At 55.5% G+C, this 21,825-nt stretch overlaps 1 protein-coding gene across 4 annotated transcripts in view; it reads right to left on the reverse strand.

The window, feature by feature from the left end:
- The window catches only part of CAMTA2 (calmodulin binding transcription activator 2), a 116,613-nt gene that overhangs the window by 43,298 nt on the left and 51,490 nt on the right, over window positions 1–21,825 (reverse strand). For all 4 annotated transcript variants that reach the window (XM_083185785.1, XM_083185783.1, XM_083185784.1 and 1 more), the window contains exons 10-12: window positions 17,162–17,288; window positions 16,936–17,070; window positions 1,208–1,338 (exon numbers count right to left, since the gene is read on the reverse strand). In XM_083185785.1, the coding sequence (XP_083041911.1) occupies window positions 1,208–1,338; window positions 16,936–17,070; window positions 17,162–17,288 (393 nt within the window). The remainder of the gene's footprint in view (window positions 1–1,207; window positions 1,339–16,935; window positions 17,071–17,161; window positions 17,289–21,825) is intronic.

Below are 21,825 nucleotides of genomic sequence, written 5' to 3' on the forward strand. Positions count from 1 at the left end.
ATAGGCGTATGACTGACTAGGATATACGTGGAAGGGCGGGATGACGGGCACACACACGGGCGTATGACGGACGAGAATATACGTGGGATGAGGGGCACACACACGGGCATATGAGAGACAAGGATATACATGGAAGGGTGGGATGATGGGCACACACACGGGCGTATGACGGATGAGAATATACGTGGAAGGGTGGGATGACGGGCACACACACGGGCGTATGACGGACGAGAATATACGTGGAAGGGTGGGATGACGGGCACATACACGGGCGTATGATGGACGAGGATATACATGGAAGGGTGGGATGACGGGCACACACACAGGCGTATGACGGACGAGGATATACGTGGAAGGGTGGAATGACGGGCACACACACGGGCATATGAGAGACAAGGATATACGTGGAAGGGTGGGATGACGGGCACATACACGGGCGTATAACGGACAAGGATATACGTGGAAGGGTGGGATGACGGGCACACACACGGGCGTATGACGGACGAGGATATACGTGGAAGGGTGGGATGACGGGCACACACACGGGCATATGAGAGACAAGGATATACGTGGAAGGGTGGGATGACGGGCACATACACGGGCGTATAACGGACAAGGATATACGTGGAAGGGCGGGATGACGGGCACACACACGGGCGTATGACGGACGAGAATATACGTGGGATGAGGGGCACACACACGGGCATATGAGAGACAAGGATATACATGGAAGGGTGGGATGATGGGCACACACACGGGCGTATGACGGATGAGAATATACGTGGAAGGGTGGGATGACGGGCACACACACGGGCGTATGACGGACGAGAATATACGTGGAAGGGTGGGATGACGGGCACATACACGGGCGTATGATGGACGAGGATATACATGGAAGGGTGGGATGACGGGCACACACACAGGCGTATGACGGACGAGGATATACGTGGAAGGGTGGGATGACGGGCACACACACGGGCATATGAGAGACAAGGATATACGTGGAAGGGTGGGATGACGGGCACATACACGGGCGTATAACGGACAAGGATATACGTGGAAGGGTGGGATGACGGGCACACACACGGGCGTATGACGGGCGAGGATATACGTGGAAGGGTGGGATGACAGGCACACACACGGGCGTACCATGGACTGCTGGACACACAGAAACACCCTGTGAGCATCCCGGTTAGACGACACTTACCTGAGTGTCTCCTCCTCCTCGCGGGCCGCCCCCCGATGCCGCAGGATGCTGGAGGTGGCCTGCACTCATATCCGCCATCCGGCGTTCCATCTGCTCTAAGCGCTCCAGTATAGACATCCTGAACTGATTGTCTGCCAACGAGAGAGGGAAGAACCGCAGATCACACAACAATCCCACCTATCCCATGTCACAGCCCCACACCTGCAGCGCTATACTCCTTCCCAGCATCCTCTCCTCCGGCAGCCCTCAGGAACCCCTTGCGGCACAGCCCTGTGAAGTTGGCTGCAGGGGAACACCCTGGGACTAAGACTTCCTGCTATCCTGTGATGAGCAGCGTCAGTCCTCCTCTGTCCTATAATCCTCACCCTACTAAAATAGACATATCCCCCCCCCCCCCCCCCCCTCCCTCACTCACTCATTAAAGGGAAGGAAAATCCAACTCAGACACTGGAATGACACAATATGTGACCGGGCTTTTACTGACTGTGATTTACCTGAACACTATCTACACGACAAACATACAGCGACACCGAGTATAAACAGCTATGGTGCCACCAACCTGCGGCCACTCACACACCTGGACCCCAATACAAAGACTGCACAGTGACCCCCAATACACAGACTGCATGGTCACCCCAATAACCAGACTGCACGGTCACCCCGATAACCAGACTGCACGGTTACCCCGATACCCAGACTGCACGGTCACCCCGATACACAGACTGCACGGTCACCCCGATACACAGACTGCACGGTCACCCCGATACACAGACTGCACGGTCACCCCGATACACAGACTGCACGGTCACCCCGATACACAGACTGCACGGTCACCCCGATACACAGACTGCACAGTGACCCCGATACCCAGACTGCACGGTCACCCCGATACCCAGAATGCACAGTGACCACAATACCCAGACTGCACAGTGACCACGATACCCAGACTGCGCAGTGACCCCGATACCCAGACTGCGCAGTGACCCCGATACCCAGACTGCGCAGTGACCCCGATACCCAGAATGCGCAGTGACCCCGATACACAGACTGCGCAGTGACTCCGATACCCAGAATGCGCAGTGACCCCGATACACAGACTGCAGGGTCACCCCAATACACAGACTGCACAGTGACCCCGATACACAGACGCACGGTCACCCCGATAACCAGACTGCACAGTGACCCCGTTAACCAGACTGCACAGTTACCCCGATACCCAGACTGCACAGTGACCCCGATACCCAGACTGCACAGTGACCCCGATACCCAGACTGCACGGTCACCCCGATACCCAGACTGCACGGTCACCCCGATACCCAGACTGCACGGTCACCCCGATACCCAGACTGCACGGTCACCCCGATACCCAGACTGCACGGTCACCCCGATACCCAGACTGCACAGTGAACCCGATACACAGACTGCTCGGTCACCCCAATACACAGACTGCACGGTCACCCCGATACCCAGACTGCACAGTGACCCCGATACCAAGACTGCACAGTGACCCCGATACCCAGACTGCACAGTGACCCCGATACCCAGACTGAGCAGTGACCCCGATACCCAGACTGCGCAGTGACCCCGATACACAGACTGCGCAGTGACCCCAATACACAGAGTGCACGGTCACCCTGATAACCAGACTGCACAGTGACCACCGATACACAGACTGAATGGTCACCCCAATACCCAGACTGCACAGTCACCCCGATACCCAGACTGCACAGTCACCCCGATACCCAGACCGCACAGTCACCCCGATACCCAGACTGCACAGTCACCCCGATACCCAGACCGCGCAGTCACCCACACACCCAAACCGCACAGTCACCCGCACACCCAGACCGCACAGTCACCCCAACACCCAGACCGCACAGTCACCCGCACACCCAGACCGCACAGTCACCCGCACACCCAGACTGCACAGTCACCCGCACACCCAGACCGCACATTCACCCGCACACCCAGACTGCACAGTCACCCGCACACCATATGCTAGGACAGCAGTCACCCCCCATTGATAAATAATAACCTAATATACAAGCACACAGTCACCCGCACACCCAGACTGCACAGTCACCCGCACACCCAGACCGCACAGTCACCCGCACACCCAGACCGCACAGTCACCCGCACACCCAGACCGCACAGTCACCGGCACACCCAGACCGCACAGTCACCCGCACACCCAGACCGCACAGTCACCCGCACACCACGACCGCACAGTCACCCGCACACCCCGACCGCACAGTCACCCGCACACCCCGACCGCACAGTCACCCGCACACCCAGACCGCACAGTCACCCGCACACCCAGACCGTACAGTCACCCGCACACCCAGACTGCACAGTCAGCCGCACACCCAAACTGCACAGTCACCCACACACCCAGACCGCACAGTCACCCGCACACCCAGACTGCACAGTCACCCGCACACCATATGCTAGGACAGCAGAGTCACCCCCCATTGATAAATAATAACCTAATATACAAGCACACAGTCACCCGCACACCCAGACTGCACAGTCACCCGCACACCCAGACTGCACAGTCACCCGCACACCCAGACTGCACAGTCACCCGCACACCCAGACTGCACAGTCACCCACACACACAGACTGCACAGTCACCCGCACACCCAGACTGCACAGTCACCCGCATACCATATGCTAGGACAGCAGAGTCACCCCCCATTGATAAATAACCTAATATACAAGCACACAGTCACCCGCACACCCAGACTGCACAGTCACCCGCACACCCAGACTGCACAGTCACCCGCACACCCAGACTGCACAGTCACCCACACACACAGACTGCACAGTCACCCGCACACCCAGACTGCACAGTCACCCGCACACCCAGACTGCACAGTCACCCACACACACAGACTGCACAGTCACCCACACACCCAGACTGCACAGTCACCCGCACACCCAGACTGCACAGTCACCCGCACACCCAGACTGCACAGTCACCCGCACACCCAGACTGCACAGTCACCCGCACACACAGACTGCACAGTCACCCGCACACCCAGACTGCACAGTCACCCGCACACCCAGACTGCACAGTCACCCGCACACCCAGACTGCACAGTCACCCGCACACACAGACTGCACAGTCACCCGCACACCCAGACTGCACAGTCACCCGCATACCATATGCTAGGACAGCAGAGTCACCCCCCATTGATAAATAACCTAATATACAAGCACACAGTCACCCGCACACCCAGACTGCACAGTCACCCGCACACCCAGACTGCACAGTCACCCGCACACCCAGACCGCACATTCACCCGCACACCCCGACCGCACAGTCACCCGCACACCCCGACCGCACAGTCACCCGCACACCCAGACTGCACAGTCACCCGCACACCCAGACTGCACAGTCACCCGCACACCCAAACTGCACAGTCACCTGCACACCCAGACTGCACAGTCACCCGCACACCCAGACTGCACAGTCACCCGCACACCCAGACCGCACAGTCACCCGCATACCATATGCTAGGACAGCAGTCACCCCCCATTGATAAATAATAACCTAATATACAAGCACACAGTCACCAGCACACCCATTCCCAGTACTAGGTACATGACCCCCAGACCATACAGAGTTACCTGCACAGCGGGAAGCTGCCCCGAGTGTCCCCTGGCTGCAGGATAACCAGGACCGCACATATCCCCACTATATAAATGTTCAGAATTCCTGGTGCCAGAGCAGATGGTCCACAAACCGGGCCAGCCGGGGGGGTCACTCGGGCAGCATGACGTACCATATGACAGAGTGCTAGCTCTGTGTGATCAGTGTAATAGGATTTAACCCTAATAAGGGGTTAAAGAAGAATCCCCCTATCTGTCTGGCTATAAATCACTCATAAGCAGCCTCACAGATCCCTCCTCCCCTAAATCTTACTCACTCACAGAAGCTTCACACAATCATTTAAGAAGATCAGATTAATAGGGGAAGGCGGGAGGCAGAGGCGTCATAGTACAGACAGGGGGTAGCCTCTCACCTGACGCCCATGTGCCCGCTCATTCCGCATTATACACATCACTACTGCCGGCAGCTATATATATATATATATATATATATATATATATATATATATATATAATCCACACAGTGACAAAGGGATAGGGGAGCTATGAGCCTGCCCCTCCCCTGCAGGGTGACACACAGAAGTGAGCTATGAGCCCATCCCTCCCCCTGCAGGGTGACACAGACAGAAGGGAGCTATGAGCCTGCCCCTCCCCCTGCAGGGTGACACACAGAAGGGAGCTATGAGCCTGCCCCTCCCCTGCAGGGTGACACACAGAAGGGAGCTATGAGCCTGCCCCTCCCCCTGCAGGGTGACACAGACAGAAGGAGCTATGGGCCTGCCCCTCCCCCCGCAGGGTGACAAAGACAGAAGGGAGCTATGAGCCTGCCCCTCCCCTGCAGGGTGACACAGACAGAAGGGAGCTATGAGCCCGCCCCTCCCCCTGCAGGGTGACACACAGAAGGGAGCTATGAGCCTGCCCCTCCCCTGCAGGGTGACACACAGAAGGGAGCTATGAGCCTGCCCCTCCCCCTGCAGGGTGACACAGACAGAAGGAGCTATGGGCCTGCCCCTCCCCCCGCAGGGTGACAAAGACAGAAGGGAGCTATGAGCCTGCCCCTCCCCCTGCAGGGTGACACAGACAGAAGGGAGCTATGAGCCCATCCCTCCCCCTGCAGGGTGACACAGACAGAAGGGAGCTATGAGCCTGCCCCTCCCCTGCAGGGTGACACACAGAAGTGAGCTATGAGCTTGTCCCTCCCCCTGCAGGGTGACACAGACAGAAGGGAGCTATAACCCCCCCCTCCCCCTGCAGGGTGACACTGACAGAAGGGAGCTATGAGCCTGCCCCTCCCCCTGCAGGGTGACACAGACAGAAGGAGCTATGGGCCTGCCCCTCCCCCCGCAGGGTGACAAAGACAGAAGGGAGCTATGATCCTGCCCCTCCCCTGCAGGGTGACACACAGAAGTGAGCTATGAGCCTGTCCCTCCCCCTGCAGGGTGATACAGACAGAAGGGAGCTATGAGCCTGCCCCTCCCCCTGCAGGGTGACACTGACAGAAGGGAGCTATGAGCCCGCCCCTCCCCCTGCAGGGTGACACTGACAGAAGGGAGCTATGAGCCTGCCCCTCCCCCTGCAGGGTGACACAGACAGAAGGAGCTATGGGCCTGCCCCTCCCCCTGCAGGGTGACACAGACCGAAGGGAGCCGTGAGCATGCCCCTCCCCTGCAGGGTGACACAGACAGAAGGGAGCCGTGAGCCTGCCCCACCCCCTGCAGGGTGAAACAGACAGAAGGGAGCTATAAGCCCGCCCCTCCCCCTGCGGGGTGACAGAAGGGAGCTATGAGCACGTCCCTCCCCCTGCAGGGTGACACAGACAGAAGGGAGCTATGAGCCTGCCCCTCCCCTGCAGGGTGACACACAGAAGTGAGCTATGAGCCTGCCCCTCCCCCTGCAGGGTGACACAGACAGAAGGGAGCCGTGAGCCTGCCCCTCCCCCTGCAGGGTGACACAGACAAAAGGGAGCTATGAGCCTGCCCCTCCCCCTGCAGGGTGACACAGACAGAAGGGAGCTATGAGCCTGCCGCTCCCCTGCAGGGTGACACACAGAAGTGAGCTATGAGCCTGCCCCTCCCCCTGCAGGGTGACACAGACAGAAGGGAGCCGTGAGCCTGCCCCTCCCCCTGCAGGGTGACACAGACAAAAGGGAGCTATGAGCCTGCCCCTCCCCCTGCCTGCAGGGTGACACAGACTGAAGGAAGCTATGAGCCTGCCCCTCCCCCTGCAGGGAGACACAGACAGAAGGGAGCTGTGAGCCTGCACCTCCCCCTGCAGGGTGACATAGACAGAAGGGTGATATGAGCCTGCCCCCCCCCCCCCCCCCCCTGCAGGGTGACACAGACAGAATGGTGATATGAGCCCGCCCCTCCCCCTGCAGGGTGACACAAACAGAAGGGAGCTATGAGCCTGCCCCTCCCCCTGCAGGGTGACACAGACTGAAGGGAGCTGTGAGCCCGCCCCTCCCCCCGCAGGGTGACACAGACAGAAGGGAACTATGAGCCCGCCCCTCGCCCTGTAGGGTGACACAGACAGAAGGGAGCTATAAACCTGCCCCTCCCCCTGCAGGGTAACACAGACAGAAGGGAGCTGTGAGCCCGCCCCTCCCCCTGCAGGGTGACACAGACAGAAGATAGCTATGAGCCTGCCCCTCCCCCTGCAGGGTGACACAGACAGAAGGGAGCTATGAGCCTGCCCCTCCCCCTGCAGGGTGACACAGACAGAAGGAAGCTATGAGCCTGCCCCTCCCCCTGCAGGGTGACACAGACAGAAGGGAGCTATGAGCCAGCCCCTCCCCCTGCATGGTGACACAGCCAGAAGGGAGCTATGAGCCCGCCCCCTCCCCCTGCAGGGTGACACAGACCGAAGGGAGCTATGAGCCCGCCCCCTCCCCCCGCAGGGTGACACAGACAGAAGGGAACTATGAGCCCGCCCCTCGCCCTGTAGGGTGACACAGACAGAAGGGAGCTATAAACCTGCCCCTCCCCCTGCAGGGTAACACAGACAGAAGGGAGCCGTGAGCCCGCCCCTCCCGCTGCAGGGTGACACAGACAAAAGGGAGCTATGAGCCTGCCCCTCCCCCTGCAGGGTGACACAGACTGAAGGAAGCTATGAGCCTGCCCCTCCCCCTGCAGGGAGACACAGACAGAAGGGAGCTGTGAGCCTGCACCTCCCCCTGCAGGGTGACATAGACAGAAGGGTGATATGAGCCTGCCCCCCCCCCCCCCCCTGCAGGGTGACACAGACAGAATGGTGATATGAGCCGGCCCCTCCCCCTGCAGGGTGACACAAACAGAAGGGAGCTATGAGCCTGCCCCTCCCCCTGCAGGGTGACACAGACTGAAGGGAGCTGTGAGCCCGCCCCTCCCCCCGCAGGGTGACACAGACAGAAGGGAACTATGAGCCCGCCCCTCGCCCTGTAGGGTGACACAGACAGAAGGGAGCTATAAACCTGCCGCTCCCCCTGCAGGGTGACACAGACAGAAGGGAGCTGTGAGCCCGCCCCTCCCCCTGCAGGGTAACACAGACAGAAGGGAGCTGTGAGCCCGCCCCTCCCCCTGCAGGGTGACACAGACAGAAGATAGCTATGAGCCTGCCCCTCCCCCTGCAGGGTGACACAGACAGAAGGGAGCTATGAGCCTGCCCCTCCCCCTGCAGGGTGACACAGACAGAAGGAAGCTATGAGCCAGCCCCTCCCCCTGCAGGGTGACACAGACAGAAGGGAGCTATGAGCCTGCCCCTCCCCCTGCAGGGTGACACAGACTGAAGGGAGCTGTGAGCCCGCCCCTCCCCTGCAGGGTGACACAGACAGAAGGGAGCTATGAGCCAGCCCCTCCCCCTGCAGGGTGACACAGACAGAAGGGAGCTATGAGCCTGCCCCTCCCCCTGCAGGGTGGCACAGACAGAAGGGAGCTATGAGCCTGCCCCTCCCCTGCAGGGTGACACAGACAGATGGGAGCTATGAGCCTGCCCCTCCCCCTGCAGGGTGACACAGACAGAAGGGAGCTGTGAGACCGCCCCTCCCCCTGCAGGGTGACACAGACAGAAGGGAGCTGTGAGACCGCCCCTCCCCCTGCAGGGTGACACAGACAGAAGATAGCTATGAGCCTGCCCCTCCCCCTGCAGGGTGACACAGACAGAAGGGAGCTATGAGCCTGCCCCTCCCCCTGCAGGGTGACACAGACAGAAGGAAGCTATGAGCCTGCCCCTCCCCCTGCAGGGTGACACAGACAGAAGGGAGCTATGAGCCAGCCCCTCCCCCTGCAGGGTGACACAGACAGAAGGGAGCTATGAGCCTGCCCCTCCCCCTGCAGGGTGACACAGACTGAAGGGAGCTGTGAGCCCGCCCCTCCCCTGCAGGGTGACACAGACAGAAGGGAGCTATGAGCCAGCCCCTCCCCCTGCAGGGTGACACAGACAGAAGGGAGCTGTGAGCCCGCCCCTCCCGCTGCAGGGTGACACCGGCACCTTACAGGTTAAGGTGCACCAGTCTGTAACAGAGGACACTCAGGACTTTCTATAACCAGTGCGAGAGGTGTCACCCACGGCCCCCTCCCCATCGGTGTCACTGTGACAGCCAGCTGCTTTCTAGAGAGCGGGCTGTCCTGTGCCCATGTCACGCAGCACAGGGAATGGTAAGTATGCCACCAGCGTCACTGTGTCCTTCCACAACTAGGAAAATAGTTCTGTTTGGGACTCAGGTTGCTGGCGGGCGCTGAAAGACAGGAGACAAAAATAGAAAGGTGGATCCTGCCACCCCTCAGAGCCCGGCGCCTGCAGACCTGGCACAGGGTGGACAGCCTGGCATGAGGCATTATATAGAGAAGGGGGGTGATAAAAACTGTGCAGCAGCCACATCTGAGGAGTCCGAGCAGCTGCCACCATGAATTAGGCCCCCCCCCCTTACGTCACGCCAGCTGCTCCCTGCTGCAGACTCACCACACCATGCTGACCTCCGATGGCTCTTTGTAGACCACTTTACCTATTGTCTGCTGTCCCAGTCTCCTGCGCGCTAACACTCAGGGCCCCCTTCTGTCCACGGTACTGTGTCTCTCTTTCTGAACCTATTGACATAGAATGGTTTAGGCATCTGTGCAATTTATCCCTATACGGCGCTGCAGACACCAGGGGGCGCCATATAAAAGTATTATAATATATTCAAATATGAGCCCAGAAGAGTTTGCTCGGTTGAATTTGCCTACTGTCGTGGCCAATCACCAGCTTCCAGTGATATAACGCTAAGCCCGCACATCTTGCTTCATGGGAACATAAAGAAGTGGTAGATGGCCAGGTCTGGACTGTACGTTGGACGAACCGAGCTGCTGGATGCGTTCATGGGTCAGCTGTGATGGTGCATGGAACCACAAGTGCGAGTTCTTGGAAGGTGCCTGGAGAAAACTTGGTTGGCATACCGGGCCCCAGTGATGAGTGGCACGTTAGCCTTGGCCACAAAAACATCCACCAACTGCTTGGCCACCTTGCGTTCACGCTGGAACCTCTGTGGAAGCGCACCTCGGGCCAAAACTGTAGATCCAGGAGTTTGAGTGACCACCATCAAACCTGGCCACAATGTTGTCCCGAGCCTCCTTCGACTGATGGGGGCACCCGGAGTGTGGGAGCCTTGCACAGGCCGAGCTCTTCATGAAATATCAAGTTGATGGATCCTCATGAGATGCCTCCTCCTCAAAGTCGTCTTCAGTGATGGCGGACACAGGTTGGACACATCGCCACTCACCTTTCAGGGACCATCACCTGTGCTGACATTCTTCAAACCACTCAAACAGTGGTTAGGAACATGCTTTGTAAATGACTGATCCCGCACCTCAGAGAACATAGGGGGTTATTCTGGTTCACTCCTTCTGGCAAATTTGGGTGAGTTAGCTTGTTTCTGTGCAGGGTAAATACTGGCTGCTTTATTTTTACACTGCAATATAGATCTCACTTTGAAGAAAAAAAAAACACCCAAATCTAACTCTCTCTGCACAAGTAACATCTGCCCCACCTGCAGTGCACATGGTTTTGGTCATCTAAGAAGGAATTTGCCAGAAGGAGTGAACCAGAATAACCCCCATAGTAGTAATTTATGCTGAAAAAAGACGTTAGTCCATCCTATTTATCTAGTCCTGGGGCAGCGAACTCCAGTCCTCCAGAGCTACCAACAGTTAATGTTTTCCAGGTCTCCTCACAGACTTACAAGGGAAGTAATTAGCTCCACCTGTGCATCTTTTATAATGTGCTAGTGAGTAATGAGTGCAGCTGTGCAGCAGCTAGGTGGTCTGGAAAATGTGTCAGTGAGTAATGAGTGCACCTGTGCAGCAGCTAGGTGGTCTGGAAAATGTGCTAGTGAGTAATGAGTGCACCTGTGCAGCAGCTAGGTTGTATGGAAAATGTGTCAGTGAGTAATGAGTGCACCTGTGCAGCAGCTAGGTGGTCTGGAAAATGTGTCAGTGAGTAATGAGTGCAGCTGTGCTGCAGCTAGGTGGTCTGGAAAATGTGTCAGTGAGCAATGAGTGCACCTGTGCAGCAGCTAGGTGGTCTGGAAAATGTGACCTGTTGGTAGCTCTCGAGGAATGGAGTTGGCTACCACTGCACTAGTCTAAGTCATAACTATATAAATTCTGGCAATGAGTTCCAGAACTTACCTGCTCTTATGGTGAAGAAACACCTTCTTCATTCTGTATGGAATTTATGCTCCTCGAGCCTCAGTACAGGCCCACGTGCCCTAAGTACAGTCTTGTTACTGAATAAGTCTTCTCCTAGCTCCTTGTGATTCCCAATCCTGTATCTGAACATACTAATCATATCTCCGCTCTACCTCCGTTACTCTAGTATATACATATTCAGCCGATCTTCAAGACCCGGTATTAGATTGTTGCCCTTCTCTGAACTCGTTCCAGTTCAACTATGTCTTTTTTAAGGCGAGGTGCCCAAGAGCGGCCTCAACAACAATTTATAAAGAGGCATTATCACACTGGCATCTCTCGAGTCCATTCCCCTTTTATTGCATGCCAGGGTCCGGTCTGCTTTTGCTGCAGCACTTGAGCAGTGTGCACTATTACCCAACCTATGATGACCCTTTTTCTAATGCAGAGATCCCCATAATAACGTAATTTAACATATAACTAGCATGTTCATTTTTGCCCCCATAATGAATTACTTTGCATTTATCTACGTTAAATCGCATCTTCCACCTATCTGTCCACTTTTCAAGTTTAATTAAGCAAATTTTTTTTGGTGCTTTCACATCCCCTCCTGAGTTAATTTCCTTACTCAGTTTTGTGTCATATGCGAATATTGCAATTTTACTTTCTAGGCCCTCCCCTTCATCATTTCTGACTATATTAAACAAGGTGGGACCCAATAGTGATCCTTGCGGGACCCAACTTTGGGCCTTTCCCAGGCTGGAATGCTTATCATTTACCACTGCTCTCTGTTCATGATCATATAAGCAATTCTTTATCCAAGAACAGATTTTATCCCCTACCCCTAGGTTACCTAGATTTATTAACATCCTTTATGTGGCACTGTGTCAAATGCCTTTGCAAAATCAAGAAGAATTACATCCACTGATTTCCATAAGTCCACATTCCTGCTCTGAATCTTGGATGCTATCTCTTATTATCCCCTCTAATGTTTTCCCCACAATGGGTGTTAGACTGACCGGTCTATAATTTGCAGGATTTGTTTTACTACCCCTTTTTCAATATTGGCACTACATTTGCTATACGCCAGTCCCTCGGCACCATCCCTGAATTTACTGATTCCTTCAAGATCAGATATAACGGTAGTGCTATCACAGAACTCAGTTCTTTTAGTACCCTTGGATGTATTTAGTCTGGGCCTCGAGATTTGTTAATATTTAGATCACGTAATCTATTTTTAACTATTTCCTCACACATTTAAAGCTGGAGATTTATCAAGAGCTGCGTTTTCTATCTGTGGAAAAACCTCTGATAACTCTTCCCTTGTAAACACTGATGCAAAAAACTCATTGGAAATGTCTGCTTTTTCCTCTTTTACAGGATACCTTGCTTATTTTTTAATGGTCCACAGGGGTTAAAGTGGTGCAGTTGTAATTGAAGCTGGAACCAGTTTCGCATCTGTCCGCCCGACCATACTAGAAACATCTAGAGTGGAGGGTCCGGGACGCTCATACTCCCTCCCTCTCTGTCTCTTTACCTCTCCCCCTCTCTCTCCGTCCCTTTCTCTCTCCCTCCCCTTCCCTTTTTGTTTTCTTCCTTCCTTCCTTTCTCCTCCTCTCTGCCTCCCTTTCGCCTCCTCTTTCTCTCTCTCTCCCCCTCCCTCCATCTCCCTCTATCTCCCCATTTCTTTTCCCCTCCCTATCCTTCTTGCTACTTTTATTCGCCCTCCTTTTCTCCCTCTCCCCCGTCCTCCTTCCCTTTATCTATCCCCCTAGGTTCATTTTACTAGTACCGTATTCTGGCAATTGCCAAGTTAGGACTCATAACTTAGTGCGCGATGGAAATTGCAAAAATGGGATTTGTGTACTTACCATTAAATCCTTTTCTCCGATTCCACAGGTGGCACTGGAGATCTACAGTGGGGAATAGAGGGCGACCACTAGGAGCTTGGGCACTATAAGAAATTATAAGTGTGGCTAGCTCCTCCCCTCTACTTCCCCCTGCCCAGCAGTCTAAAGAATTGTGCCCGGAGGGGGCTGGAAGAAGCAACATACTTCCGAGAGGAGGTAAAACATCACACGTAAAACATGCACACTGGAAACAGTTGGACAGAAGAAAATAGAATTTTTTTCAAACAGAGTCAACAAAACAACTTAATTGAACAGGGGTTTTCAACTAACAACCTGAATCAACCTGTTAATAAACTGTCCAGTAGAGTAGAATCTGAACTCAAGGAAAAGCAGCGCCGGGAGGTTGTCCAGTGCCACCTGTGGAATCGGAGAAAAGGATTTAACGGCAAGTACACTAATCCCATTTTCTCCTTCATCCACTAGGTGGGACTAGAAATCTACAGTGGGGACATCCCAGAGCTCCCATTACGGGCAGGACGGCGCTGAGATCCTTCCAACACTGCACGGCCGAACGGTGAAGCCTGGGCCGCAAAAGTATCAAATCGATCAAATCTGATAAAGGTTCTTTGTCCGGACCAAGTGGCGGCCCTACACAATTGATGAACCGAGACCCCTCGGGCAGCCGCCCACGAAGGGCCTACTGAGCGTGTGGAATGTGCCGTAATAGGCGAAGGCGGCACCTGTGACGCCACCACGTATGCCTGTCTGATTGTAAGACGAATCCATCTGGCCAAAGACTGTTTGGAGGCAGGCCAACCTCGTTTTGATATGTCATAAAGTACAAATAGAGAATCGGTCTTTCTTACAGAAGCTGTTCTGCAAATGTAGATTCTGAGGGCCCGTACCACGTCCAGGTATTTAGAATCACTGGAATCCTCTGTAAATGCAGGAACCACAATGGGTTGGTTGGTTTATATGGAAAGAAGACACCACTTTTGGTAGGAAGTACGCCTTTGTCCGTAATTCTGCTCTGTCCTCGTGAAAAACAAGGAATGGTGGGCGACATGTTAATGCGCTTAGATCTGAAACCCGCCTAGCTGAGGCTAAGGCCAAAAGAAGGACTGTCTTCCAGGTGAGGTATTTTAACTCCACTGCTTCTAAAGAACAGTGAAGACTGAAGAAAAGAGAGGACAAGATCGAGATCCCATGGTGATGTGGGTGTCCGGAAGGGAGGTTGAATTCTCAACACCCCCTGAAAAAAAGTTTGTACCTGTTGCAACAGAGCTAATTTCTAGCACGTAACATAGTAGGAATCACTGCTGAAGGGATCCCTGCTCTTCTTAGGATTGTCCTATCAGTAGCCAGGCCGTCAAATGAAGCCGCTGTAAGTCCGGATGGACGAAGGGACCTTGTGACAGCAGGTGGTGCTGTAGCGGTAGAGGCCACGGTTCGTCTACTAGAAGAGCTGTGAGCGTGGTGTACCACGACCTGCGAGGCCAGTCCGGTGCTATTAGAAGCACTGTGCACCCAGCTCCCCTGGGCACATTCTAAGACTACCGGGTAGGGGGAAGTAGAGGGGAGGAGCTAGCCACACTGTTATAATTTTTTTATAGTGCCAAAGCTCCTAGTGGTCGCCCTCTATTCCCCACTGTAGATCTCCAGTGCCACCTAGTGGATGAAGGAGAAATGGAGGGGGTTTGGGTGCTAAAACTGTTGTGCCTATTTCTTTGAATTACGTCGACATAGACTAGTGATCTGAATTCTTTCACAGCAACAATAGGCCACAGAAATTCAGAAAAACATAAATTACAGTAAGTTATCCTTAGGGTGCGATATGTGGTGAGGGACAGGATTTGCCTTTGTTTGACCACATATTTTAGCATTGAAAGTTACAAATAGTGTTTTTGCCTATAAAGTTGATCAAAATGATTTGAATCCCATCAGGACCGTCTTGTAATCTGTATCACTGCTATTATCCCTACAGACTGTAAGCTTGCGAGCAGGGCCCTCCTACCTCTATGTCGGTTTGTAACTACCCAGTTTGTTTTATCATCTCTCATCCTAACCTGTTTATGCTCACTTCGTCCCCTTCTGTGTCACCCCTGTCTTTCTGCCCCTCCCCTTCTGTGTCACCCCTGTCTGTCTGCCTCTCCCCTTCTGTGTCACCCCTGTCTGTCTGCCCCTCCCCTTCTGTGTCACCCCTGTCTGTCTGCCCCTCCCCTTCTGTGTCACCCCTGTCTGCCCCTCCCCTTCTGTGTCACCCCTGTCTGTCTGCCCCTCCCCTTCTGTGTCACCCCTGTCTGTCTGCCCCTCCCCTTCTGTGTCACCCCTGTCTGTCTAACCCTCCCCTTCTGTGTCACCCCTGTCTGTCTAACCCTCCCCATTAGAATGTAAGCTCTCACGGGCAGGGCCCTCTCTCCTCATGTGCCTTTCTTAGAATATATAAACCACTGCCACCCTGATGATTGCTGCAGTGTCCTGTCCCGTGATGCAACTATCCATATTAACCATGTACTTGTCCTAAACTGTCTTGTGCTGTAATTTGTTCCGTGTGTTTGCTCATAACTATGCTCTGTACAGCGCTGCGGAATATGTGTGCACTATATAAGAAACTGTTAATAAGTAACTAAATAAATCACTGTTGTTTCCTATTGTAAAGCGCAACGGAATATGCTGCGCTATATAAGACACTGTACATACATTTTAAATAGATTGAATTAGTCCTTGACTGACAACTCAAGGCACCCCTGCAAGTGTCCCACGGCACCCCAGGGTGCCATGGCACACAGTTCGGGAAACGACATTTGCTTTATCTTGCAACCAACAGAAATACGACGCAAGTGGTCCCATTCTCCGCCTCTCCTGGTATGAGCTCAGCATCTGAGCCCAACCTCTACCATCACAGAGGCCTGGTCTGTAGTCAGTGCCCGGTGGGGAACCTGCCAACGCCAGTCAGGAGGTGGGTCAGCAGTAAGCAGTACTCAGGTGCCGAGGGTAGGAGACTTAGCGAGTAGTCGTGGTTCCTGGCGCCAGGTGGGAGGAGCCTGGTGGTGGCAGCATTATACCCAACTGTGCAGTGGGTGGAGTCAGTAACTAATGGGAAGAGGGAATCCCCTATTGGTCATGTCCTTGCGAAGGCAGGCTTCTGGTCACAGAGCTGATTGGCGGGGGAAGCAATGCATGAGATGACATCATCACTCACGGCAAGCCAGAAAACCTGGGTCCGTTGTGAAGGGTAACAACCTAGAAATAACCCATGTGTGCACGAGGACCTGGTTAGGGAGCCCCGGCTGGTGCCCGCACTCAGTGCCACAGTTCCAAGCAGGGTTGAGGCCCTAGGTTTATGTCTGAAAGGGGAATTAGTAGGAGTGGTATTTACATCCTCTCTCTTTTCTGATGAACCCATCATCCGTAAGAGAACTCAGCAAGTCATGTAAATGGGAGCAAGGTGGCAAGACGTACAGGGCAGGGGCAACAAAACAGAGGGCACTCATGCCTGGTACTGTTACTCCCTATGTAATCCCAACACCCTGGGCATGTAACATTGCGCGCACAACACAGTCAAGCAGCGTAAATCCTCTCCGCCAGCCCAGTGAGTCAGTTCCCGCCACCGGTCCCCACTTACCGTCCAGGGATAGCCAGTCCAGCTGGGTGCTGGGCAGGGACAGGAAGTTCCGGGCCCGATACTCGAAGATAACAGAGTGTGAGATGACGAGCTGGTGTTGGACGACCTGCAGAGTGACCAGGCCGGCCTCATGCGCTGGAATACAACCGGGACAGAGCGTGACCTTCAGTATGTAACATACCTAGGCTGCAGGCAGCACACACAGAGACACAGAGTACGTCCTTACCTGGGCAGTAGCATCTCAGCACTCCTGATTGGATGAGGGAGGCCGGCACAGTCACATGATCAAACACACACGAATAGGAATCGCTGTCCTCCAGCCATGGTCCGGTAATGAGGATCTTAACTCCACCCTGTAGGGCGACAAAATTGACAGTAGTAAGAAAGTGGTGACCAGAAGGCGGATAATGCTGGGATACAGCATAGGCAAGGGACTGCAGACGGGGAGGAGCACTTAGTGGCCTCTGCATGATGCTGGGACATGGCATTGACAAGGAGCAGGACTGCAGCTGGGGGAGCACTTAGTCACAGGCTATTATGTAAGGCTGGCCTCTGTATGATGCTGGGACATGGCATAGGCAAGGGACTGCATCTGGGGGAGCACGTAGTCCGAGGCTGTGGTGTAAGGCTGGTCTCTGTATGATGCTGGGACATGGCATAAGTAAGGGACTGCAGCCGGGGGAGTACTTAGTGGCCTCTGCATGATGCTGGGACATGGCATTGACAAGGAGCAGGACTGCAGCTGGGGGAGCACTTAGTCACAGGCTATTATGTAAGGCTGGCCTCTGTATGATGCTGGGACATGGCATAGGCAAGGGACTGCATCTGGGGGAGCACGTAGTCCGAGGCTGTGGTGTAAGGCTGGCCTCTGCATGATGCTGGGACATGGCATAGGCAAGGGACTGCATCTGGGGGAGCACTTAGTCCGAGGCTGTGGTGTAAGGCTGGCCTCTGCATGATGCTGGGACATGGCATAAGTAAGGGACTGCAGCCGGGGGAGTACTTAGTCCCAGGCTGCGGTGTAAGGCTGGTCTCTGTATGATGCTGGGACATGGCATAGGCAAGGGACTGCAGCCGGGGAGCACTTAGTCCCAGCCTGTGGTCGAAGGCTGGCCTTAGCATGATGCTGGGACACGACATAGGTAAGGAGCAGGACTGCAGCCGGGGGAGCACTTAGTCCCAGGCTGTGGTGTAAGGCTGGCCTCTGCATGATGCTGGTACACAGCATAGGAAAGGAGCAGGACTGCAGGCGGGGGAGCACTTAGTCCCAGGCTGTAATGTAAGGCTGGCCTCTGTATGATGCTGGGACATGGTATAGGTAAGGAGCAGGACTGCAGGCAGAAGCACTTAGTCCCAGGCTGCGGTGTAAGGCTGGCCTCTGTATGATGCTGGGACACGATAGGCAAGGAGCAGGACTGCAGCCGGGGAAGCACTTAGTCCCAGGCTGCGGTGTAAGGCTGGCCTCTGTATGATGCTGGGACACGGTATAGGTAAGGAGCAGGACTGCAGCCGGGGGAGCACTTAGTCCCAGGATGCGGTGTAAGGCTGGCCCCTGCATGATGCCGGGACACGGCATAGGTAAGGAGCAGGACTGCAGCCAGGAGCACTTAGTCCCAGGCTGCGGTGTAAGGCTGGCCTCTGTATGATGCTGGGACATGGCATAGGTAAGGAGCAGGACTGCAGCCAGGGGAGCACTTAGTCCCAGGCTGCGGTGTAAGGCTGGCCTCTGTATGATGCTGGGACACTGTATAGGTAAGGAGCAGGACTGCAGCCAGGGGAGCACTTAGTCCCAGGCTGCGGTGTAAGGCTGGCCACTGTATGATGCTGCGACATGGCATAGGTAAGGAGCAGGACTGCAGCCAAGAGCACTTAGTCCCAGGCTGTGGTGTAAGGCTGGCCTCTGTATGATGCTGGGACACGGCATAGGTAAGAAACAGGACTGCAGCTGGGGGAGCACTTAGTCCCAGGCTGTGGTGTAAGGCTGGCCTCCGTATGATGCTGGGACACGGCACAGGCAAGGAGCAGGATTGCAGGTGGGGGAGCACTTAGTCCCAGGCTGCGGTGTAAGGCTGGCCTCTGTATGATGCTGGGACACTGTATAGGTAAGGAGCAGGACTGCAGCCGGAGGAGCACTTAGTCCCAGGCTGCGGTGCAAGGCTGGCCTCTGTATGATGCTGGGACATGGCATAGGTAAGGAGCAGGACTGCAGCCAGGAGCACTAGTCCCAGGTTGTGGTGTAAGGCTGGCCTCTGTATGATGCTGGGACACGGCATAGGTAAGGAGCAGGACTGCAGCCGGGGGAGCACTTAGTCCCAGGCTGTGGTGTAAGGCTGGCCTCTGTATGATGCCGGGACATGGCATAGGTAAGGAGCAGGACTGCAGGTGGGGGAGCACTTAGTCCCAGGCTGTGGTGTAAGGCTGGCCTCTGTATGATGCTGGGACACGGCATAGGTAAGGAGCAGGACTACAGCCGGGGGAGCACTTAGTCCCAGGCTGTGGTGTAAGGCTGGCCTCTGTATGATGCTGGGACATGGCATAGGTAAGGAGCAGGACTGCAGCCAGGAGCACTTAGTCCCAGGCTGCGGTGTAAGGCTGGCCTCTGTATGATGCCGGGACACGGCATAGGCAAGGAGCAGGACTGCAGCCGGGGGAGCACTTAGTCCCAGGCTGTGGTGTAAGGCTGGCCTCTGTATGATGCTGGGACACGGCATAGGTAAGGAGCAGGACTGCAGCCGGGGGAGCACTTAGTCCCAGGCTGCGGTGTAAGGCTGGCCTCTGTATGATGCCGGGACACGGCATAGGCAAGGAGCAGGACTGCAGGTGGGGGAGCACTTAGTCCCAGGCTGTGGTGTAAGGCTGGCCTCTGTATGATGCCGGGACATGGTATAGGTAAGGAGCAGGACTGCAGTCGGGGGAGCACTTAGTCCCAGGCTGCGGTGTAAGGCTGGCCTCCGTATGATGCTAGGACATGGCATAGGTAAGGAGCAGGACTGCAGGTGGGGGAGCACTTAGTCCCAGGCTGTGGTGTAAGGCTGGCCTCTGTATGATGCTGGGACACGGCATAGGTAAGGAGCAAGACTGCAGCCGGGGGAGCACTTAGTCCCAGGCTGCGGTGTAAGGCTGGCCCCTGTAGGATACTGGGACATGGTATAGGTAAGGAGCAGGACTGCAGCCGGGGGAGCACTTAGTCCCAGGCTGCGGTGTAAGGCTGGCCTCTGTATGATGCCGGGACATGGCATAGGTAAGGAGCAGGACTGCAGGTGGGGGAGCACTTAGTCCCAGGCTGCGGTGTAAGGCTGGCCTCTGTATGATGCTGGGACACGGCATAGGTAAGGAACAGGACTGCAGCCGGGGGAGCACTTAGTCCCAGGCTGTGGTGTAAGGCTGGCCTCTGTATGATGCTGGGACATGGCATAGGTAAGGAGCATGACTGCAGCCAGGAGCGCTTAGTCCCAGACTGCGGTGTAAGGCTGGCCTCTGTATGATGCCGGGACACGGCATAGGCAAGGAGCAGGACTGCAGGTGGGGGAGCACTTAGTCCCAGGCTGAGGTGTAAGGCTGGCCTCTGCATGATGCTGGGACACTGCATAGGTAAGGAGCAGGACTGCAGCCAGGAGCACTTAGTCCCAGGCTGTGGTGTAAGGCTGGCCTCTGTAAGATGCTGGGACACTGCATAGGTAAGGAGCAGGACTGCAGCCAGGAGCACTTAGTCCCAGGCTGTGGTGTAAGGCTGGTCTCTGTATGATGCTGGGACATGGCATAGGTAAGGAGCAGGACTGCAGGTGGGGGAGCACTTAGTCCCAGGCTGCGGTGTAAGACTGGCCTCTGTATGATGCTGGGACACTGCATAGGTAAGGAGCAGGACTGCAGGCAGAAGCACTTAGTCCCAGGCTGCGGTGTAAGGCTGGCCTCTGTATGATGCTGGGACATGGCATAGGCAAGGAGCAGGACTGCAGCCAGGAGCACTTCGTCCCAGGCTGCGGTGTAAGGCTGGCCTCTGTATGATGCTGGGACATGGCATAGGTAAGGAGCAGGACTGCAGCCAGGAGCACTTCGTCCCAGGCTGCGGTGTAAGGCTGGCCTCCGTATGATGCTGGGCACAGGCAAGGAGCAGGATTGCAGGTGGGGGAGCACTTACTCCCAAGGCTGCGGTGTAAGGCTGGCCTCTGCATGATGCTGGGACACGGCATAGGTAAGGAGCTGGACTGCAGCCGGGGGAGCACTTAGTCCCAGGCTGCGGTATAAGGCTGGCCCCTGCATGATGCCGGGACACGTCATAGGCAAGGAGCAGGACTGCAGGTGGGGGAGCACTTAGTCCCAGGCTGTGGTGTAAGGCTGGCCTCTGCATGATGCTGGGACACTGCATAGGTAAGGAGCGGGACTGCAGCCAGGAGCACTTAGTCCCAGGCTGCGGTATAAGGCTGGCCCCTGCATGATGCCGGGACACGTCATAGGCAAGGAGCAGGACTGCAGGTGGGGGAGCACTTAGTCCCAGGCTGTGGTGTAAGGCTGGCCTCTGTATGATGCTGGGACACGGCATAGGTAAGGAGCAGGACTGCAGCTGGGGGAGCACTTAGTCCTAGGCTGTGGTGTAAGGCTGGCCTCTGTATGATGCTGGGACACGGCATAGGTAAGGAGCAGGACTGCAGGTGGGGGAGCACTTAGTCCCAGGCTGCGGTGTAAGGCTGGCCTCTGTATGATGCTGGGACACGGCATAGGTAAGGAGCAGGACTGCAGGTGGGGGAGCACTTAGTCCCAGGCTGTGGTGTAAGGCTGGTCTCTGTATGATGCTGGGACACTGCATAGGTAAGGAGCAGGACTGCAGGCAGAAGCACTTAGTCCCAGGCTGCGGTGTAAGGCTGGCCTCTGTATGATGCTGGGACATGGCAT

This window comes from Crinia signifera, chromosome 4 (genome assembly GCF_055691185.1).
Source record: "Crinia signifera chromosome 4, ASM5569118v1, whole genome shotgun sequence".
NCBI lineage: Eukaryota > Metazoa > Chordata > Amphibia > Anura > Myobatrachidae > Crinia > Crinia signifera.